At 54.5% G+C, this 23,521-nt stretch overlaps 1 protein-coding gene across 1 annotated transcript; it reads right to left on the bottom strand.

The window, feature by feature from the left end:
* Positions 1 to 90: 90 nt before the first annotated feature.
* TGFB3 (transforming growth factor beta 3) lies at positions 91 to 22,584 on the bottom strand. Its single transcript, XM_056133636.1, has 7 exons — positions 21,990 to 22,584; positions 12,975 to 13,138; positions 12,438 to 12,567; positions 6,609 to 6,716; positions 4,540 to 4,711; positions 2,343 to 2,496; positions 91 to 397 (listed from the first exon to the last, which is right to left on the bottom strand). Exons 1-7 carry the CDS (start codon positions 22,333 to 22,335, stop codon positions 239 to 241), a joined length of 1,233 nt encoding a protein of 410 aa, XP_055989611.1. The 5' UTR covers positions 22,336 to 22,584; the 3' UTR covers positions 91 to 238.
* Positions 22,585 to 23,521: the final 937 nt, after the last annotated feature.

Genomic DNA, 23,521 nt, shown 5'->3' with positions numbered 1-23,521 from the left:
CCACACCCACACTTCGTTTACCACAGTGATCGCTCAGAGCCAGCAAGAAAGAGAAATGTTCCCTCAGGGAAGCTCCCCCTCGGCCCTCCGCCTGGAACCGCAGCGGGGGGAGGGGGCCCCCCAGGCTTCGAGGGGAGACAGACCAGACGGGGTGCTTCGGGTTTCCTGAGGAGCAGGTGGTGAGGTGGGGGCGCTCCTGCTCTCTCCTCTCGTGCTCACAGGCGGTGTGGTGGGGGGCTCAGCTGCACTTACAGGACTTGACCACCATGTTAGAGAGTTGTTCCACTTTGGGGGTCCTCCCGACGTAGTACAGGATGGTGAGGGGCTCCAGGTCCTGGGGCACACAGCACGGAGAGGCAGACGCTTCGGGGTTCAGGGTGTTGTACAGTCCCAGCACCTGAGGGAGGACAGGTTACAAAGTCGTTGGCAAGCCGGGCCTCCCCCTCTCCCCGTCCCCTGCGGCCTGGAGACCGAGATCTGAGCATCCCCAGGCCAGTGGCAGAGCACAAGGGGGTGAAGTGCTTGCTTTGCATGTGGCCAGCCCTGGTTCCATCCCCAGCACCTCATGGTCCTCTGAGCGCCATGGGGAGTATTAGCCCCTCGTCACTGCCCAGTGTGACCCAACCACCCCTCCCCACCAAACAATAGCACTGTAGCACTGTCCTCGCGTTGTTCATCAGTTTGCTCGAGCAGGCACCAGTAACGTCTCCGTTGTGAGCCTTGTTGTTACTGTTTTTGGCATATCGAATACGCCACGGGGAGCTTGCTAGGCTCTGCTGTGCGGGCGAAATACTCTCGGTAGCTTGCCGGGCTCTCCGAAAAGGACAGAGGAATCGAACCTGGGTTGGCCGCGTGCAAGGCAAATGCCCTACCTGATGTGCTATCACCCCAGCCCCACCAAATAATAAATAAACAACCAAACAGAACTGAGTCTCCCAGTACACAGGGGTTATGACTAGGGGCTGGTCAGTCACAAGGAAGGAGGCAGAACCATTGCAACTTTTTGACAGGTATCTGGCCAAACCCATGGCAGCTACTGAAAATTACAAAATTCTCCTAGATTCATCATCCTCACTGGACCTGATCACTCTGTTGAGAAACGTTCTCCATAAACACTGTCTTGGACCAAGCCACAAGTGCTAGACACAGTGCCACAGGAATGAGCTGCCAGGAAAGAACACACTTCCCAAATCACAGCCCGGTCTCCATTGTCCCGGAAGGAACACAAGCTGGTTCCAGAATCAGCCTCCCCTCAGTCCCCCATCCTCTGCCAGTGTTTCTCCGTGCCGCCCTGGTGTGCTGTGCCTTTCAGCCACACTGAGGCTGCATCCATCCCAGTTGTTTTAATGCTGAAGCAAGAAGCTTTTCTGCCAGCCAGGAACACGCATCTCTGACAAGCGGGCAGCTGTGTGAGAGGAAACTCCCAGAATAGGACAACAGTGGCCAGAGAGAGAGAGAGAGAGAGAGAGAGAGAGAGAGAGGACGGTGGGCAGGGTGCTTGCCTCGCAGGGGTGGAGAACCAGCCAATCCAGGTTCAATTCCCAGCACTCTCCATGGTCCTCCAAGCCCTGCCAGGAGTGATCCCTGGGCTCAGAGCCAGGAATAAGCCCTGAGCACAGCTGGGTATGATCCCCAAACCCAAACAACAGAAATCAGACAAAAGTTTTAGACAGAGCCAGAGAGATAGTACAGCAAGTAAGGTGACTACCTTGCATGCGGCCGACCTAGGTTTGATCCTCAGCACTACAGACAGTCCCCCAAACACCAGTCAAAGTGATCCCTGAGCATGGGGTCAGGGGTAAACCCTGAGCACTGCCAGGTTCTCCCACCCCATCCCCCTCCCCCATCACCAAAGGCTTTAGACAGTAAACCAGTTAACCAAAGGTCTGGTGGAGATAGCACTGTAGTACTGTCTTCCCATTGTTCATCAATTTGCTGGAGCGGGCACCAGTAATGTCTCCATTGTGAGACTTGTTACTGTTTTTGGCAAATCGAATACGCCATGGGGAGCTTGCCAGGCTCTGCTGTGTGGGCGAAATACTCTTGGTAGCTTGCCCGGCTCTCCGAGAGGGACAGAGGAATCGAAGCCAGGTCAGCCACGTGCAAGGCAAATGCCCTACCTGCTGTGCTGGTGGAAATATGGAGGAAATTTAGAAGGACAGAATGTGACCAAGTGGAGTTGGGGACTCAGGATGCTGAGATCAGAACCTCCATCAGAGATGATCCACTCACCCCTGGTCCTCACTCACCCACTCAACATTCCTTCCTTCATGCATTCTTTTAAAGAAATGCAGCCGGGCTCCACCCCCATCATGCCCCATGGCACAAGTCCCACCCCGTACCGTGCTGTGGGTTGTATCTGCACTGCGGAGGTACGGGCAGGGGCCAGAGCAGAAGTTGGCGTAGTAACCCTTAGGCTCGTGGACCCATTTCCAACCCAGATCCTGCCGGAAGTCAATGTAGAGAGGGCGCACACAGCAGTTTTCCTCCAGATTTCTACAAAAAAAAAAAAAGGTAAAAAAATGTATAGTCATCACTCTAAAAGAAAAACACCCTTTTCATTCAAAAATAAAAACCCACAAATGGGGTCTGCTTGGCATCATCAGCAAGGGCTTGTTATCAACGGACTCTCAGGTCCAAGTACATTTGAGTTGTGTAAACCATGAAGACATTTTCTTTTCCTGCGTGGAAGACCATGAGTCCCAGGATACTGTAGGTAGATAAAGATGATGCCTAACTAAGACGGAAAGGACAGAGCTGACCCTCCTCCTCTCTATCCTGGATGGAAGGACAATTCCGCATAGAACTCAGCACTGATTATTCCTGGCCAACTCAGCTTCAAGGTGGGCTTTACTGTTCCCTTCCTGATGGACACCCAACCAAAGGAGACTTGGAAGCATGAGTCTATACCTGCAGCGAATGACTGCTTAGACTCAATCTTCAGGCAACTGAAGTCAAAATGAGGCACGACCTGCTTTAAGCCTCAAGGTTCCTCGAGTCCCCCAAATGTGATTACCAGACCACTTTAATTCTGCGGCTTACAGAAATATCCACTTGGTTGCAATACCTCTTGCCCAGTGGGCATCCCATCTGTGTTCCAGTACCTGCTGAGAGGAGAACTTGCCACTTCCAAGAGCAGCTGTGTCTAAAATCTGGCCGCTCATATTCCCGAAGATGAACCATAGTGGACACTCTTGGCCATCTCTCCAGTGGTCATCTTTGCCTCTATCCACTTTTCCTTGCCACCGCCCCCCACCCACCCCCAACAGTCGGGTAGAGCATATGCTTTTCCTGATCTCTCCCTGCAGGTAGGGTACTCATGCCACTCAGAATGGAGCAGGTGCAGGAACATTCTCCATTTAATGTGCTTTTATTCACAAAAGCCAGAAGAGAAAAACTACTGGTTTCTTCTCTTGAGCATGAATAGATATGTGGGACTCTAACAGTCACTGTGACCAACATATGAGGACAGAAGGTCAGCAGCTAAGCCTAGCACAGGGGACAAGGCCTATGCCCTGTCCTTCAAGGCATTGGTCAGCGTTCAGCATACCCTCGAGGCACCTGCTACTATAGGCTTCCTGTGAACGAGAACCTCCCTACGTTTTAAGCCCCTGTTCCTTGCAGCCAGGAGTGTCTATTCCTCACTGGGGAACAGCTCTCCACCCCAACCGACACATTCTCTCTCTCGGTTCATTAAGGACAATTTCCCCATTTCACTCAATATCCTCATCCGTCCCAGCTGTTCCCCCTGCAGGTGCTTTCCCTGTGCACATTCCCCAGGTCTGCTCCAGGCCTCCTGCTCTCCTTCCCGGACCATTTGTGCCTCTCCCTTGACCGGAAGTGTTTCCCCAAGCCTGACTCAAAGGCTCTGTTCGGATTCCATGAAGGGCTGAAGTCTTGTGTCCACAGACGGAATCTTTGGACCAAGTTCTTAAATAAAGCTCTTTAGCCTTTCGGTCTCCTTGGGGGTCAGATGACTTTCCTCTGAGTAATAACTACTCTGGCTTTGTCATCTCCCTCTTCGAGAAGAGAAGCTAACCTGCTCCCAAACAAGGAGAGGGACTCCGTCCATCCCGGCTTATCTCCCTGCAGGGGCTACCCAGCCACTTCCCTGAATTAGTTCCTTCATTTGCCCCTCCCGCCTTGCCCATTCCCCCTTATCTTTCAGCCTCCGTGGATCCTTCAGAGATCCTGAACTTTCCCTCTAATCGTGAGGGAGCTGAGAACATCTCTAAGGGAATTTCTGCATCACTCTCTTCCCCACCCTCCTCCCCGAAACCTGCGTCTTACAGGGACGTGAAACCAGGAGCCATTGGAAGCTTCCCCCTCCCCACACCATTTTAGCAACACCCCCCAGACTGCAGCTGCTCAAGACCAGAGTTGGGGGAACCCGAGGTGCAGCAACAAAGGAGGGACCCCACAGAAACAAGGAGTCTCTGGAAGATGCTCGACCCTCTTAGCTGGAGGTTGATGAGCATCAGCGACCCTTGGTGTGGCCCAGTGCCTGCATGCATGCACACAGCGGGGCCAGGGGCTCACCGGAAGCAATAATTGGTGTCAAGGGCACGCTTCTTCCTCAGCCCTGCTTGGCCAGGATTGTCGAGCCGGTGCGGGGGAATCATCATAAGGATGAGGTGAGGGTTGTGGTGGTCCTTCTGCTTCTTGAGGCGCCCCAGATCACCACGGCCATGGTCATCCTCACTGTCCACACCTGTGGGAGGGGAAGCAGATTGGTGGCTTCCGCAGCAGGAAGCTGAGTGAGGCCACTGCGGTCCACCCCGCACCTGCCCAGCTATGAAGAGGAGCGAGGCAGACGGATGCCAGGAAGGTGCAGGCTAATCAGATGCAGCTTCAAGCGAATGCCAGCTGTGGGGAGAGGCTTCTAGGTGGAGGATGACAGGATGTCTCTGGTCATGTGACAGTCTGTCCCTGCTCATGACCCTCCTGATGACCTCAAGGACAGAGAATCCTTTCTAGGAGGCTTCCTGGGAGTTCACAGAACATCCTTGTCAGAAGTCGCCTTCCCCTGAGGGCTCTCCGTGCCAGTTGTGAGACTCATCTTCCCTGTGAGTCCCCTCTAGACAGTCCGGATCTCTCAAGATCACAGTGAAGTGCCCCCAACAGCAGTTGGAATATCTGTGGATGTGCACATTGCTCTCAGCTGAGCTCAGGGTGAAACAGCTCTCAGCAGGCAAATGGGAGGGTGCAAACCAGCACCCTCTCCTGGGCTTTCAAGGGAAGGGGGGGTGCTCAGAGGGAAGGGCCAGTGCCCTGCTCACACCCCCTACCCCGACACAAACACCAGTTTTACTGACACACTGACAGGGGCATCTGGACACAGAAGGGACATGGGACTGGGAATAACAGAGCTGGAACACAGATTTCCTTCTCTGAAACTTGTTATGAACAAGAGAGCTATTTACCAAAATAAATAGCTGGAGTGACAGCACAACGGGCATTTGCCTTGCACACAGCCAGCATGGCCGACCCAAGTTTGATTCCTCCGCCCCTCTCGGAGAGCCCGGCAAGCTACCGAGAGTATCTCGCCTGCAAGGCAAAGCCTGGCAAGCTACCCATGACGTATTCAATATGCCAAACACAGTAACAAGTCTCACAATGTTACTGGGCCCTCTCGAGCAAATCAACAAATAACAGGAGGACCAAGGACCGTGACCGTGACCATGGTGGCATTTTGCCCTAACCTGGTCATAGGCAAGTACCCCAAGGCTTTCTGAGCTCCAGAGCTCTAAGAACTCGAGGTCAAGTGCCTGGTTTAATTAATAAATAAGTAAATAAGTAAATAAATAAATAAATAAACGCTATAAAATAGTCTGGCAGGGAAAAGGTTAGTCCTAGGCTGGGAACCACACATTTTTTTTTCATACAAGCCTCGTGACCTTCACCTTGATGGTCTACCTGACCTCAGGTGTGCCCTGGAAATCCAGAATGGGACCCTAATAGAAAAGAATGTTCCTGAGGGCCAGGGCATGACACAGTGGGAGAGCATTTATGTGAGGCCCTGGATTTGACTGGCACCACATATGGTTCCCTGGGCCCTGCGAAGAGAGATCCCTGAGCACAAAGCCAGGAATAAGCCTTGAGCACTACTGGGGTGCCCCACCCCATGGACAGATGAGAGAGAGAGAGAGAGAGAGGGAGAGAGGAAAGGAGGAAGAGGGAGAGGGAGGTAGGGAGAGACAGAGACAGAGAGAGGACATTCTTGCAATTGGGCTCTTGAGGCTGAAGCCTTAGAACCTGAAATGAGGTCTACTGTTTCACCATTTCAACCCAGACACCCCATCACAGCGGGTGAGGGTTGGGGAGAAAGCCCCGGAAATAAGGGGAAATCTCAGTGCACGGGACCAACCCTTCCGGCCACCAGATCGCTTCTCCGGGGCTAGGAATCACAGCTTTGAAACCACCGGCACTGGCCTCCACTCTCCTTGGAGGCTCTGCTGTCAGCTGGGGAGGTGAGCGCCATCTCTTTCTCAAGGCTGGGGCTTGGGTTGCTCAAGCACACCCTGGGACCCCTCTGCAGGGTAGCAGAGTGACTTTCCCCAGGCACCTTCAGGCCTCAGGTTCTTCTGGAGCTGCCACGCACAGCCTACCTTTGAACTTGATCTCCATCACCTCGCGAATGTTCTCCAGGATGTCCCCATTGGGCTGAAACGTGTGGCACGGGCAGTGGATGCTGATCTCCAGGCCCAGGTTGGACTCTGCAATGGGGATGGGTAGTGGGGGAGAGAAGCACTGAGTGACGAGCAGGGGAGGTCCGGGGCCCCTGCCAGCCCCTACCCCACAGGACCCCATCTGACAGAGGGTTACAGGAGACGGCGGCACTGCCTCAGTGAGACCTGGCTGTCCCTGTGTGTTACCACTTCCGACGTATCTGTGACATTAACAGCCATAGGAAGGCACAGACCAGTCAGTGGTCATCGCAAAGGGGAATTGGCCTCACCCCTTGGAGGATGATGTTAGAAAAACACTGTCTGCTCCCCCTAGGGACGGAAGAGGGGGACAGGTGTGAGGAGGAAGGAGACCAGGCCCAGCTCCGGGGGCTGGTGGGGAAAGGAGATTCTGTGGCCAGCCGGCCAGGAAGGGGGCAGAGGCAGGGAGGATGCGAGGCGCTGGAGGAGCAGGGGAGAGCAGGCGGTGAAGAGGTCAGGCAGTGGCTGGAGCAGCAGCACAGTAGGGAGGGTGTTTGCCCTGCGTGTGGCCGACCTGGGTTCGATCCCCATCATCTCGTATGGTCCCCCAAGCACCACCAGGAGTGATTCCCGAGTGCAGAGCCAGGAGGAACCCCTGAGTACTGCTCGCTGTGGCCTAACCCCCACCCCCTCAAAAAATAAATAAAAGAGGCACAAAGGCAGGGATTCAAAGGGCCACAGGGGAGCCAGAGAGATAGTCCAGTGGGTAGCGCATCTGCCTACCACACGGCTGATCAGGGTCCGATCCCCAGCACCTCAGATGGTCCCCCGAGCCTGTCAGGATAATTCCTGAGTACAGAGCAAGGAGTAACCCCTGAGCATTGACAGGTGTGAACCCTCCTTAAAAAAACTTTCTTAAAGGCCATAGGACTGGGAGTAGGTGGCACCGTGTGACCTTGGCATTAAGGTTGGGATGCAAAGGGCGGGCAGGGCCTCTGTGAGCCAGAACTGGTAGGGGTGCAAGGGGCCAGCAAGTCTTTGAGGCTGAGCCGCAGGTGGGGAGGGCAGGAGGCCGAGGCACGGGAGCCCAGCCTGGCTTTCCCCAGGGAAGGACGGCATGGGGTCTCAGCTACCACTGGAAGCCTGCACACTTAAGGAGAGGGTTGGCGCTGTGCAGAACTCCCTGGGAAAGGGCAACACGGGCAGGCGGCAGAGGGGGGACAGAGACAGGAACAGGGGCTAGAAGGGAGGAGCAGAGGACCGAAGGCCAGGGTGGAGGAGACAGATGAGCCATTCCCGGGGGAATGCTGGGAGAACCAGGCCTGCTCTCCTGGGCTAGGAGCCAGCACTGGGCCTTTCTCCTACAGTCTGGGGTGAGTGGGGTCGGAGCCATAGTATGGTGGGCGAGACGCTTGCCTTCCATGCATCTGGCCTGGGTTCAATCCCCAGAACCTCATATGGTACCCCTGACCGCCACCAGGAGGGATCCCTGAGCATAGAACCAGGAGTAAGCCCTGAGCACCGCTGGGTATGGGGCCCCCAAACAAAAAATCCAGGTTGTAATTTTAGAAGGGGAGGACCTGCTCGGGTAACTAGAAGTTAAGGATGCAAGAGGCTGAGTAGAGAAAGAAAAAAAATAATAATGGGGAAGGGGCTGGAGCAATAGCACAGTGGGTAGGGCGTTTGCCTTGCACACAGCCAACCCGGGTTTGATTCCCAGCATCCCGAATGATCCCCCGAGCACCGCCAGAGGTAATTCCTGAATGCATGAGCCAGGAGTAACCCCTGTGCATCGCTGGGTGTGATCCAAAAAGAAAAACAAAACAAACAAACAAACAAACTATAAGGGGGGAAGGCTACGAACTGAAAAACTGGAAGAGAGGGTGGGAGTCTTGTGTGGGGAAAACTAGGGCGGTCCTGGTGCCGCAGGGATTTTGTGGGTGAAGGTGGTTTCAGGCAGCTCTCCTCATCCTGGGGCAGGTGGAGGTGTCCCAGGGGAAGGACCCCCACCACACACCACAAGCCCATGGGCACTCTGCTCCCCACAGCCTCCCACCTTGGGCGCCAACCTGGACCTCTTGGACTCCTGAAGTCAGCAGGGAGCGCCCCCGAGCCCAGGTGGGAGGGCTGCATTCTTGTGGGGAGAACTACCCAGGCCCAGAGAGACTCCCGTCACCGCGAGGCAAGCAGGAAGGCCCAGAGTTTTTCCTGAGGAAAAGCCAGCTCAGCCCTTCCTCCATCCACTTCAGCACCCAGCGGGAGGGTTCAACTTGGCCCCAAGTTGGGGCCCCCTCTAGGACTCCCACACGCTGAGTGTGAAGATTTCTCTTCCAGAGCATGAATTTAACCAGGCGGCTGAGCCCTAGCAAGTGAGCAGACAGGAAGGGATAACTTGAGCACTGGAGCAATAACTTGGCATCAGGAAAACGTGGGCGCCCAGCCCTGGGTGAGGTGACGGCCAGCACCGAGATCCGAAAGCTCTCAGATGTCTGCCCAGGGAGCCCGAGACCAGACGCATGACTCAGTTGGGATCAGCTACTCGGGGCTCCGTATTTTGAGGACCCTGCACCCTGAAGGAACTCAGGAGCTCCAAGTCTAGGTCCATGGGAGATCCCCCCGGGGCAGAAGGTGGGCAGCTGAGGCCTGCCTGGGAACTGATGGTCCCTAAGCATTACCCTCGAGTTGGCGAGAGCAGGGGTGAGGGGCTGGGGGACCCACCAGCGTTGTCAGGGAACTATCATTTTGCCATCTCAAGGGGGATGGAAACCTTTCCCAGTTTCTCACCAGCAAACTTCTTGGTGAGGCCCCGCAGCTGTGAAAATAAGAACTTCTGCACGTGCCCCAGGCAGCAAATAGCAGACACAGCTGATCCAAGTCAGCGGGAACCTACGAGACCCATGGGCTCCTTCTCCCCATGGGCACGTGGGGCCCTGCCACCACACTCAGAGTTCCCTGTGGTCCTTACTCCAGACGAGGGAATGCAGAATTTCTGGGCATCCTGGCAGCTGGAGAAGCACCCCGAGCCCACAGGCTGCCAGTTAGGTTGGTGGGTCATTCCCCAGGAATGGGGAAACGCGGGCCCACAGGGTTTACAGCACTGCGGGCAGGCCAGGGAGCAGAGCCAGCATCTCCTCCATGATGGAGACCACCAATCTCGCTGGGGGGTGGGGGAAGAAGGTGGGAAAAACAGGTCCTGGGGTGACTTGAAGAATGCCTGCCCCTTGCCAACCCCCCCAGAAAGACCCTAATCTCTGACACAGCATTGCCAGGCAATCTCCCAGTTTTCCCAAGGAAAGTCCAGGAATTGTGTGTACTCATGTGACTTAAATGGCATGGAACACGGTGGAGTGCTCAGTTCCTCGGAACCCCACTGCCAGGCCACGCCATTTGAGACCTGCCCCAGAGGGCCACCAGGCGTTGCCTCACTCTCTCAGGAAAGGCCCACAAGGGTGGTGAGGGCCCACCCAAGGGCCCAGTATATAGATGGTCAGGGCCCCACAGCAGCTGGACGCCTGCCACCCCGCTGAGCAGGATGTGAGTCTCAGCACTCGGTGAAGATGGAGCTGAGCATGGTGTCCCAAAGCACCACCAGCCAGAGCATCTGGGGCTGGTCTAGGATGGATGACCAGGGTAAGCTTCTGCCTCTCTGGGCTCCGGTCTCCTTATCTGACCCCAAGGAAAGCTCATTCTTGTCTGACAGACTGGAAGCCAGAATGTTCTCTGAAGTAGATTTTATCCTAGCCAACAGTGCAGAGGCGAGCAAGGAAGGACCTGACCTCATATATATATATATATATATATATATTATAAATATATATATTTTTTCTCTTTGGGTTACACCCAGCAATGCTCAGGGGTTACTCCTGGCTCACGCACTCAGAAATTACTCCTGGCAGTGTTCGGGGGACCATATGGGATGCTGGGAATCAAACCCGGGTTGCAAGGCAAATGCCCTACCCGCTGTGCTATCACTCCAGCCCCCGCTGACCTCTCATCTTTCAGGTGAGGAAAGGGCCAGGACTTGAGTTCAGTGCAAGGGGCCTGGGAATGCTGGCTGGGCAACTGAGTGTAGCTAGACACCAGGTGTGTCGAAGATGACAGGACACCACAACCCGCTCTTCTCTCTCTGTTAGAAAATGTCTCTACCTGGGGCTGGAGTGATAGCACAGCGGGTAGGGCGTTTGCCTGGCATGCGGCCAACCTGGGTTCGATTCCCAGCATCCCATATGGTCCCCTGAGCACCGCCAGGGGTGATTCCTGAGCGCAGAGCCAGGAGTAACCCCTGTGCATTGCCAGGTGTGACCTAAAAAGCAAAAAATATATATACCTATAAAAAGAAAAGAAAACGTCTCTACCTAGGAGCCACACCTGGCAGAGTTCAGAGGTTGCTTCTGGCTCTGAGCTTAGAGGCAGAGACCTGGCTTAGGGGACCACATAGCCCCGAGGACCAGGCCCAGGCCTCCAGCACCTGTGAGTACTCCGGCCTTTGGGTCTAGCTCTCCCGGTCCCTAACCCTCGTTCTTCCTTTTCTTTCTTATTTTTTTTTCTCTTTTGTGGGATTGCAGTCACAGAGCTGCCAGACTCCACATGCTCCCAGGATGGTGCTCGTGACATATGACACAGGGGATGAGAACTCAGGACCTCACACTTTCAAGATCTGGCCCGTGGGGCTATTCCTCCAGGTGCCTCTCCTCTTCCTTTCAACAGCCTTTCCTATTTCAGCACATCTTACACCCCCAGACATTATGCTCCATCCAAATGTCACACATCATCCTGAACTTCTGTGTCCTCATCCCCCATACCTGACCACACACAGACTGGATCCGGGGACTCTCCACAGCAGCTGCTACGGCCCTGGCATGGCTCCTGTTCCTCTCAGGGGGCCACTGCCAACTGCTGCTCTCAAGCTCACGGCCACGGCAGGGGTCTTTCTAAACGTATGCCAAGTCAATTCCTCTCTTCCCCCAGCCTGCTCAAGTCCCTCCCTCTCAAGATTTCTCTCTCTTGGTGTAAGTCCACACGGCCTGACCCTGATGGAACTGTGGTTGCATCAAAACGTCCAGCAAAGCCACCTCTCTCACCCCCAGCAGGCTCCCTGCTGCAGCAGAACCAGAACTGCACTGCTCTGTGTCCACCTGCAGCCTGGGCCTCCCGTTTTCCTGTTTTCTTCCACCTGGGATGTCCCTTCCCTTGTTCACCGACGAGTCCCCCCTCCCCATCCCAGCATGGTCCCTGGTGAGCCCTTGGATGGTTGGATGGTTAATGTTGATTGGATAGTTAATGTTGGTTAGTTAATATTGGATGGTTAACACTGGTTGGTTAATATTGGATGGTTAACGTTGGTTGGCTAATGTCGGATGATTAATGTTGGTTGGTTAATGTCGGATGGTTAACGCTGGTTGGTTAATGTTGGATGGTTAATGCTGGTTGGTTAATGTTAGATGGTTAACATTGGTTGATGTCAGATGGTTAATGTTGGTTGGTTAATGTCGGATGGCTAATGGTGATTGGTTAATGTCAAATGGTGAACGCTGGTTGGTTAATGTTGGATGGTTAACGTTGGTTGGTTAATGTTGGTTGGTTAATGTTGGATGGTAAACGCTGGTTGGTTATTGTCGGATGGTTGACGTTGGTTGGTTATTGTCGGATGGTTGATGTTGGTTGATGGAGGGAGGAAACACCCCAAGTCAGTGTAGAACTGGCCTCTTCCTCCTCCCCCCAGTCTCAGATCCAGGAAGGGCCCCCTTCATGAAGAGTCCTCCAGAAGCGCCACCCTTAGCACCATCCTACCTCTGCGCAGCAGCCACTCCCGCACCGTGTCCGTCACGTCGAAAGACAGCCACTCGGCCGTGCCCCGCGTGGGCAGGTTCTTGCCTCCAATGTAGCGCTGCTTGGCTATGTGCTCATCTGGCCGGAGGATCTGTGGGGCCGAGGCAGGTGTGAGTGCCCGAGCCGGGACAGAGTCCTAAGCCCCTGTCCCGGTGCAGGACACAGGCGGGGACAATAGGAAACCAGACCTTCCCAAAGACTCCTTTTTTATGGGGTGGAGGGGGGGAATAATACTTGGTATTCCCCAGGGCTTATTCCTGGCTCTGTGTTTAGGGATCACTCCAGGTGCGCATGGAAGACCACATGAGGTGCTCATGATTGAACCTGGGTAAGCCGCATGCCAGGCCAGCGCACTACCCACTCTACTACCACTCTAGCCCCACCAAATGCTCCTTTGAAGTGCTCTGAATGACAGACACAGACAGAGCCCTGGAGGAGGCAAGGCCTGCACCCAAAGTGGTTCTCCTGTGGAGGTGGGGGGGAGGCGGGTGCATTCACCTGGAAGAGCTCAATCCTCTGCTCGTTGCGCTTGGAGCTGGGGTTGGGGACCCGCAAGACCCGGAACTCTGCTCGGAACAAGTTGGTTCCATTCTTCTCCACCGAGGACACATTGAAGCGGAACACCTTGGAGGTGATTCCCTTGGGACACACAGCCAGCTCATCTGGGAGACAGTGCAGTGGGGAAAAACACACATGAGAGAGGCTGCTGACAGCTGCCAACTACCGCCAAGTGAACAAGGGCCCACAGCGGGGGGATGGGAGGGCGACATCTGGGGGCCCTGAGGCTTGGGATCTGAAGGCGGGAAAAGGAGGAAGCTCCTGGCGGCCTTAAGCTCACAAGCTGACCTGCTGGAGATGCTGAGGGCCCAGGTGGCCCTGGGGTATGGCTCTTCCCCAATCCTCAGCTCTGGCAGACTCCCTGCCTGCTTATCCTGCTCTCTTGGAAAATATGGACCTTCTTTTTTTAATTTAATTTTTAAAAATTTTTATTAGTGAAACACCATGAGGTACAATTGTAGACTTACAAATTTTTGTGCTTGGGTTTCAGTTATACTCAATGCCTCTTTTGCAAACCACAGCACCCCAAAGGGGAGAGAGAACAAAAGGGAATGCCCTGCCACAGAGGCAGGGTGGGATGGGGGGATGGGAGGGCTACTGGGATCAGTGGTGGTGGAGAATGGGCACTGGTGGAGGGATGGGTACTCGAAAATATGGACTTTTTGGTTTTTTTTTAAAGGCATGAAAAATTTGTTTTGAAAACATTGACAATTTCTCCGTCAAAGGAAACATCATTGAAACATCAGACCCTGCCAACTTCTTTTTTTTTAATGTTGAAATAATTACTTTATTGGTTTAGTTAAAATACATTCTTTGCTATTAACACATTCTTTTCAATTAATTATTATGTAAATATAATTTTAATAGAAAATATGGACTTTTTGAAGGACACCAACAATTCCACCCAGTGACTGATCGGCTCACAGCTGACTCATCCATGGGTTTTCTCACATGGACTTTTACGCCTACATCAGATGTGTGCTTGACAGCACAGAGCAAGAACGAACAGGCAGAGCCGCTGCCTTCAAGGAGGTGAATATCTAAAGACGCACACTCAAACACAGCACCGGAGCGTTCCGGGGGGTGCTTGGGGATCAGTGAGGAATCGCTGCTGCAGAGAGCACAGCAGGAAGGGGTGATCTCAATACAATGCTGCAAGGACCCTGTAGTGCTGGGGATACCTGGGTCACCCTAGAAGTGCAGAGGGCCTCCAGGGCCATTCCTAGCCCTGCTCAGGGGACCATGTGGTGCCAGGAATCGAACCCAGGCTGGGTGCATGCCAGGCATACAACCTAAACACTGTCCCATCTCCCAGACCATGAAAGAGGAAAAGGCTTGAGGGAAGAAATGATCCATCAAGGGAAGGGCCACCGAAAGCAAAGGTAACAAGGGGAGTATGTGTCCGTAAGGGGCGCACTGGGGGCCAGACTGGAGCCCCGGAATCATGGTCAGAACAATAGACTGGAGTTTTCAAGGGGAGGGGATGGAAATATCAAACTCAAGGTTGTTTTCATTCCCAGTGGGGCACGGTGGAGCGTCCTCAAGGGGTTCAGTGGGATAATCAGCACTGTGCTTGGGACCTACTGAGGTAGCAGGGGTATGGCCAGGAGCCAGCAGCCTGGAAGCCCCGCGGGCACTGTCAGGCCTGGCCGATCTAGCCCCATGGGTGCTGCCTCTTCAAGGGTCTCTCTCCTGGACAGTGCCGGCTGCACAGCCTCCTTGCGCTGCTGGCCTCACCATCCCTTCTATCTTCTTCCCACAATAGAAGGCAGCAAATAGTCTTCATTTGCTGGGGTCTCTTTCTCCATCTGCCTCCTCACAACCTCAGAGGCTGAGGAGCAGCAGCACCCACGAAGAACATTCTACACAAATGGTATCAATAGCCAGCACTTGAAATTCAAGCTGGGAGACCTAGATTCCACACAGAGTGGACACGGCTGAAATGAGCTCATAATCACCCCGAGGGGTGGCTGAGGAAGTCCCGGGCGAGGCGGGAAGGATCGGAGGCCTGGAAACAAGCAAAGGCGCTACTGATCTTTAGGAAAGGATGAGTGAGTGTTTCTGGAAATTGCCATCTGGTAGGCCTGACACTGGTTCTTAGGAAATTAATGGAACAGATGTTAGGAAAACAAATGTGTGAATGCCGGCTAATAAAGCCCTGATTAATAATTGGCTTTGAAAGAGCAAATCCTGGCACCTATCTCCTGAGCCACTGAAGATGGAACCAGAATGAAGACTCCGTGAGAAGTGGGAGGTTGCAGGCTGCCACCCTCTGGGCACAGATTAGCGGCTCTCTGAGGCCACCTCTCAAGTAGCTCTGAGTGTTCTTGGTTCTTGAGGGAGCTGCCAAGGGGTGTGTAAGGCTTCAGAGCGACCCATAATGCCAGTAACTCAGAATAATACAGGTCGTGCCCGTGTGAGATGTGCATGGCTGTGATAAAGGAAACGGGAGCAGGTGATGGCATGTGCCCATGAGAAAAATCGAAGACTGGGGCTGGAGCGATAGCACAGCAGGTAGGGCATTGGCCTTGTATGTGGCCGACCCAGGTTCGATTCCCAGTATCCCATATGATCCCCCAGCACCGCTAGGAATCATTCCTGAGTGCATGAGCCAGGAGTAACCCCTGTGCATCGCTGAATGTGACCCAAAAATAAAAAAAAAGAAAAAGAAAAATTGAAGACTGTGGGGTAGTCAGGAGAGATGGGAGGGTCTTTAGCACTTGGGCTTCTTCCAGGACCAGGATCTGCTCCCTTCCAGATCCTTCTCTGGATGGTCATTTCAAGGAGGTGGTCTCATCATTATCACCAAGAGAGTTAGACTTCTCACAGAGTAGAAAGGGTCATCAGGGGCCATGAGGTTGGGCCGTGGCCCTCTTCAGAAGAAGAAACGAATATTCCCAGGAATCTTGGCCAGCTTCCACTGGAAAGGGGCTGATACTGGCAGGTGGACACTAGCAAACCCCACTCAGACACAATTCTCAGTAACCAACAAAGGAACTTCTTCAGGGGCCCAAGAGGATAAAGATCACCTTCTTGGCCAATCACACCCACCTAGAAACAACAAAGCTTTCAATAATCTGGAGTAAGTCAGCTACAGGTTTGTGGACAAAGTGTAAAGCTACCATGACACATTTCATGGTGCTTGCATCAGCTCAGCTGAAACACTAACAATTCTCAAGGAGGAAGAAAAGAAGTAAAACTACTGTTTTGCAACTGAGAACAGGGAGTGTTGGGAAGGTGACTTTTGGGGTCAGTCAGGAAATGGGTGACTGAGCCTTGAGCCCAGGTGGGACTGCAACCCAGGTATTCATGTATCAAAACAGGGAACCCGGACATGATAGAGGGCCCAAGAGGTATCTCGGGAGAAGATGACACCCAAATGTGGACTTCACAAAATGGAGATGGGGTGCCACCAATGCCCCAACTAGGTCTGGAGTGTCCACTGATGCCCCCAACCGGGCCTGAAGTGCCCACTAATTCCCCAGAAGGAACCAATTTCAAGTCTGCATGTGCTCAAGTCACCCTTCTGCAGAGCACGAATAATTCCAAGCACCGGGCCAGGGATCCCCCTTTACCAGTTAAATAAGGACCAGCTTTTTCTCAGGACACACAGGAAAGTACAGACTGATGGATGCTCATTTTCTCTTTTCCTTTGAGGAAAAACCCAAGCAGATTCAGATAGAACAGAGTTTATCCATCTATTTCTTCCCTGTGGTCCCCCTGACCTAACAGTTGTCCCCCTGGCCTCATGCTGTGACAATTTACATATAAATCATACCCCTCATTTGTGGGATATTCATCTGTATCCTGGGGATTCTACAGGGGACCAGATGGCCCCTGGCTGGGAACCACTGATGAACAGTATTCATGAGAAAATCCAGAAATAGTTGACAGTATTGAGAACCATTTTTTTTTTCAAATGTTTTCTGACACTCAGTTCCTTGGGGTGCCTTTGTTTGTGGACACCATTTCCGTGAGTCCACTTCCTGTAGATTTCCTTCATGGGACTATTAGGACGGCATAGATTAGAGGGGCAGCTGGCTTTGGGCTGAGCATTAGAATCACTTGGGGAGCTTTAAAAACTGATGATGTCTGCACCCAGTTCCCAGATTCTGACTGCAGGCTGAGCAGAGCTTGTTTTTCCAGGCTACCCAGCTGACTCCTCACAGCCAGCTTGAGACTCACAGTGCCTGGTGCGCTCCAAAGGCACCACAGCTTCCAGATGTTCTGGGCACCTGAGAAACCAGAGTGCTCATGCTCTAAGTTTTCAGGGGGTTAGCTTTGACATGTATGAGGCTGGTTGGTCAAGGCATCCTTTAAAAGGTTTTGAATTAAAAGCCCATCACATTTTAAGACCACATCCAAAGTTGGGAAATTTCCTAGCAAGACCCAGATTTTCAGCTCTTCTGGGACATGGCAAGATCTAGACAAGCTGCACCCACATTCCTAAATGCACAGATCAGTTGCTGTGGAGCACGGGGCCTTTTATAATGGGGCCTGGTTGCTGGGCCCTGCATCAGCCTCCCACATCCCCTATTCTTTCAAGAACCCTAAGACCAAGCGTCCTGGCAGCATTCGCTGCTTGGACTCTGGCTTTTCTTCAGGTCATTTGCATTCGCTGCTTCTGAGGGCCCTCGGGGTTGCAGCCCCTCTAAGGAAGGGTCTGCTCTGTAATTGGGCCTTGAGCTTAAGAATCAATAGGAAGTCAGATGAAAACGTTGATTTCCCCAGGACCATGTTCCCCCAACCCCCCAAGTAAGGTTGGTTCTGGATGGGTGTGGTGGAGTCTTGGATGCCCATTTTTCTCACTTACCATCTGGACCACACATGGAGAAACACTGGCCCAGTGGGGGGGGGGGGGTGGAGGGCATTGGCACTAAGAACAAATGAGTTCTTTCAATTACAAATGACCTTGAATTTTCAGGATGTGCAAAATCTCAATGCAGCAACCCAAAAGGAAAAGTTAAAGTTTCATCGGGGATGGAATGATAGCACAGCCCATGGGACTCTTGCCTTGCACGCAGCTGACCTGGGTTCAATCCCATGTTCCCTATGTTCCCTATGTTCCCCCCAAGCACAACAGGAGTGATTCCTGAGTGCAGAGCCAGGAGGAACCCCTGAGCACAAAGAAAACAAAAAGAAAAGTTAAAGTATCAAATAGGTGAGTGGGGAAGGCATTTGCCTTGCACACTGCTGACCCGGGTGTAATCCCCAGCACCACATATGGTCCCCTGAATCCTGCCAGGAGCAATCCCTGAGCACCAAGCCAAGAAAAAACTCTGAGTACAGCTGGGTCTGCCCCGCCACCCACTGCCCCCCCCCCCCCGCCCCACCAAAGAAAACATCAAAGGTTGAGTCTGGGGAAACAATACAAGGGTTAGATGCTTGCCTTGCATGTAGATGACCCTGATTCAACCCCCTGACACTGCATATGGTTCCTGGGCACTGACAAGAGTGATCCCTGAGCACAGAGTCAGGAGTAAGCCCTGAGCACTACTGATTTAGTTCAAGATCTCTGGGTCTGCTGGTTGTCTTAGCATGAGCCTTGGCTGAAAACAAGTGTCTGCTGGTGAGGACAGGTAATTATAAACCAGGGGGGAAAGCGACACGTACATCTGTGATATATGATGAGAAAGGGAAGTATAAAAGTTGTGTCTTCCCCCACCACTGGAGGAGAGAACAAGCCTCTATTCCCATAGCAGAATCCCGGAGAATCAGAAGATACTTCACAATCCCAACTTCAGTCCCCAGCAGAGACTAAGCGAAATCATCCCACATGAACCCACAAACTCTTTTCAGCCACGAGGCACCTTAGAGATGACCTCAGGCTCTCCAGAGGAGGAAACTGAGGTCCAGAGAGGTGGCATGCATGCTCTGATGCACATGGTGTCATTGCATAACTGTCTGGAGACTTCATTCATGGGAGAAAGGCCCTTTGTTGAATTGGGGGTGGGGGTGGAGAACTGGCAGGGTGACTCTCCTGGCCTTCAAAATGGGCAGAGGGCTGGGGACACAGCTCAGTGGTAAAGTGACTGACCTTACGTGTGCAAGACCTTGGATATCACGCTACAGGGAATAACAATAAACTCTGAAGTAAGCAGAACTTAGCACACACCCGGAAACCCTCTGTGGTCTGCCGCTGGGCTCACTAAGGTGAGAACTCCTGCAATTTCCTGCTAGGTTCAATGTGAGATCCGCTTGGTGGTAAATCAGAATTTTCTTGGTGGCTAATGCTTAAAAGTGGGGTTGACCAAAAGGAGTAAGGGAGAGAGAGAGAAAAGAGAAAAGAGAGAGACAGAGAGAGAGAGAGAGAGACAGAGACAGAGACAGAGAAAGGCAGAAGGAGAAGAAAGAGAGATGAGAGAGAGAGAGAAAGTGCCTGCCATAGAGGCAGACTGGGGTTGGGGGGGGGTGATGGGAGGGAAACTGGGGACATTGGTGGTGGGAAATGGACACTGGTGGAGGGATGGGTGTTGGAACACTGTAGGGCTGAAACCTAATCATGAACAGCTTTGTCAGGGTCTATCTCACAGTGATGCAATAAAAAAAAATCTTGGAAAGAAAAACCAGACATTGCATAATAAAGTTGTCAATTCCCTGGAAAAAAAAATAAATACAAATAAAAAAAATAAAAGTGGGGCTGCTGTTAAGGGGAAACACACACTTACTTTAGGTAAAACACCCAGTCCGGCTGTCCTAACACTCACTGCCCTGCACAGCACCATCCCCGACAGCATCCCTGCCCGTTAGCCCATTAGCCCCGTTAGGCTGCCTGTTTCCATCACCACCTCTGTGAAACGGGGTCCCCGTAGGACAGGACAGAGCTGGAGGGCAAGATCCCATCCTCTCTGCTCTCCCCTGGGTGTCCCTTGCCCCGCTTCCTGTGGTCACTTCCATGTGCCTGGCCACTCAGAGAGGAGGGGGTACGGTCCCAGAGCATGCTTCTCTCCCACAGCATCTGAGGATGGTGCTCGGTTCCCACTGAGCGTCTGCTGGGCGTGTGCGCCCGCCCTGCTCCCATCTTTATAATTAGTGCCCCTGCTGCCTCTCAGGGCTAGCTCAGCACCTGGCCTGCTGCGGGCAGCCCCCAGACCAAGTGGTCTCAGCTTTGGTGTCCCCTCCAGCAGCTGCAGAGAATCTGTGGGCTGCTTCCTGTGGACTCCTGTGCATCTCCATGGCATTGCCCATGTCTGCCCACTGGGCCCTGGCCCTTTGAGCGCACCCCTTGTGGCACCCAATCACACCACCCTTAGTTTGCCCTCCACTGGACTGTGGCTCTGCACCCTCAAGGCCAGCCCACTCCCACCGCATGTCCCAGTGCTGCAGCCCAGAGCCACGCAGGCCTGAAAGCAAGCCCGCCCTGTACGCCCCACATCTCTGCACAGAATCTATGGCCCCTGGCACTTGTGAACTCTGACCCCCATGGGCTCATTCATTCTCGGGTCAGGCTTCCAGGCGGGGTGAGCCCTGCCTGGAGAGTGAGAATCACTCTTCCTCCCCGCGGGTCCGTAAGGCCTGAGCCATGCCCTATTCCCACATTGGTGGCCACTCTCGCAGCCTTCCAGGCCCCAGGTGGGTTGGGGTCCCAGAGAAGCAGAGGGTGGTCCCTACAGCAGCCCTCCATGGAGGACGTGGGCAGGCAGCACCCACCCCGCCCCATCCTCTCCCCACTCGGCGACCACATCCTAAGGCCGGGCGCTTCTGGAAACCACAGGGAACAGAAGAGGGAACCCCTGGCCAGTAACCACAGGCCCCTGGGCCTGGGATGGGCTGAGGGGTGAGGAGGGAGGCGCTGGGGGACCTCTGCCACCTCCCCTCCTGCTCTTCTTAGTCTCCCCTGATCCTTACCCCACCCCCCTCCTTCCCACCCTGCCACCCCCACTGGGGTACTTGCCCAACGCCCAGGTAAGGGCGTACAGGCTAAGCCACCCAGTGGCCAGGACACCTGCTCGCTGGGAAAGAAAACAGGACTGGGGGGGAGCCCCTGCCCTGCCCCCGCACAGCTCAGAGGAGCTCACGTGGTTCCTTCCTGGCCTGTCAGTTTCTTAGTATTTGCCAAGACTCTCTCCGCTGAAGGTTTTTTTAATCCCTGTGCGGCAAACACGGATAATTTCCACACGTGTCCAAACACACACACACACACACACACACACATCTTGCCCAATGGCCTTCCAGCTCCCTGGCACCGACAGAAGCCTCCAGGGAAGACCCGCTCGCTCCCAGACACTTGTCCCCTCTGCCCCCGCGGCCACACCTCCCACCCACTCTTCCCGGGACACGTAGACCCAGAAGGGCCACCCGGCGGTCATCGGGAAGCCACATGACTGTCCCGTGGTCCACCGTGCCCACCTCGGCGCCCACCCTGCACACGTGTGAACACAGCTGTATCCTGTCCCCAATGGAGGCAGCTGGCCCGGGGCCACGTGTGTGGCCCACACTTGAAGTGGCAGGACAAGATGCTGCCTCTTGCCTGGGCTTTCTAAGACCCTGACGGACAATCACTCGGGGGCGGCAAAACACCTCCAAAACTGGCAAACCGAAGCAGAGACTCATGCCAGGGAGTGCTGGTGTGAAGGCCGGAGAGGACTCCTCTCGGGGAACCAGATGGGGTGCTCCACAGAGCCGGCCCCGCCCCCTGACGGCTCCCGATGCACACACTTCCCCATCGGATGGCCTCAGCCAGAGGACACACGTTGACGTGACAACACTGTCACCCCAGGTCAGGTCTGCCAACGCCAGGGCTGGCTCCCCGAAGCCCAGGGGCTCTCACCAACGCTTCTCTGCCCCGTCTCCAGCCACCCGCCCAGCCTCAATAGCATCACTTCTCCAGAATCCTTCCCGGATGGCCGCTGCTAGCCGCCCCCCTCCCCACACGCCCCCACCCCCTTCTACTGGTCCCCCTAGCCTGGTTCCGACCCTCCAGAGCTGATCCCCCCAGCGAGAACTCGCACTCACTGTGCTCCGCCAGTCCCTGGATCATGTCGAACTTATGGATTTCCTTGGCATAGTACTCAGACTCTGTGTTCTCTTGCGTGCAGCCGTCTTCCCGCTCGCCCTGCATCTCCTCCAGCAGCTCCCGGGTGCTGTTGTACAGGGCCAGCACCTGGTAGGGGACATCGGTCATCAGCGATGGCTCGGGGGGACTGGTCAGCCGGAGCTTGCTCAAAATCTGTCCCCTAATGGCTTCCACCCTCTTCTTCTTGATGTGGCCAAAGTCCAAGGTGGTGCAAGTAGACAGAGAGAGGCTGACCGTGGCAAAGTTCAGCAGGACCAAGACCACCAGAGTCCTCTGCCAGTGCATCTTCAGGGGCGAGCTAGGGAGGGAGGCCCGGGGTGGGGGTGGGGGGCAAGGGGAGGCTTCAGGACCTGGCGAGGAGGAGACCCCGGCCACCGCCGTGCAGAAGAAGGAGGGAGGCAGAGCAGACAGCCTCCCCAGATCCCGCAGACGGAGGCTTGGCAAGAAGGCGCATGAACTCACTGCACTGCGAGAGAGCTTCGGGACTTCCAGGAAGGGCTGGCAGCCCCGAGCACCGAGGAGCCCCCCGGGTGCCTGGCTCCCCGCTCCGAGCGTCTAAACAGGTTCTGCTGGGCTCCGACTGCCCAGCAGGCCAGGTGGAGGGCAAGCGGAGGCTGGGAGGGGTGGCCAGGCAGCTGGCAGTGGGAAGGGAGCCGGAGTTTTTCCTTAGGTAAAAATAAATAGAGTGGATATCTGATATCGCCGAACGCAGCTTGGCGATGGGGAGAAAGTGGGTATTTGAGAGAAGCAGCAGAGGGGGACAGTGGCTGGCTCCCAAACTCAAAATCCTTGCCTTGCCCTGAAGGAAAATAAAGGGGTGTGGGGGTGGGGGACCACGGGTGAGGGGAAAGAATGGAAAAAAGAAGGGGGGGGGAGTTTAAAAAACAGTCAGATCAGCGGTGAGTAGGTGTGGAGAGGCCGGGCTGGCGGCGGCTGGCCCTGGCTTCAGCGGGGCAGTGCAGGACACCGGGGTCTGTCCTGGCAACACCATTCATGCTTTCCCTTTTGTTTACACTTCCTGGGGGCTTTCTAAACGACTCTGTTCACGCTGCCGCCTCCGGTCTTCATTGGCTTCCAAGTGGGGTTACGGTGCAATGGCAAGAGAGGTGGGAGGCCAGGCACCCCGCCCTGGAGCGCAGCCCCCAATAATCCACTTGGTCACCAGCTCCTCGGCTTGTCTGCGCCCTCGGCCATGGCTCCTCTCGCCTTACTTCTCTTGCAAAAAGAAAAAAATGAAAAACGGCACAGAAGACAGAAGACAGCTCGCTGCGGGCCCGCTCCGGGGGCAGCTGCCGGCCGGTGCTCCCCGGTCTTCTCGCCTGGGTCTGGGCTCTGGGGCGCCGTCCCCGGGACCCTGCTGCTGCGTCCCCGCCTCGCTCGCTGGCTCGCTCGCTCCCTGGCTGGTGCGGCCGCTCCTGCCGGTCTCGGGCGCCCCGTGCCCCTCTCTCTCTCTCTCTCCGCCTGGCTCCGC

This window comes from Sorex fumeus, unplaced genomic scaffold (genome assembly GCF_029834395.1).
Source record: "Sorex fumeus unplaced genomic scaffold, SorFum_2.1 ptg000098l, whole genome shotgun sequence".
Taxonomy (NCBI): domain Eukaryota; kingdom Metazoa; phylum Chordata; class Mammalia; order Eulipotyphla; family Soricidae; genus Sorex; species Sorex fumeus.
The sequence above is the reverse complement of the archived record's forward strand: the minus strand, read 5'-3'. Positions and strand labels throughout refer to the sequence as shown.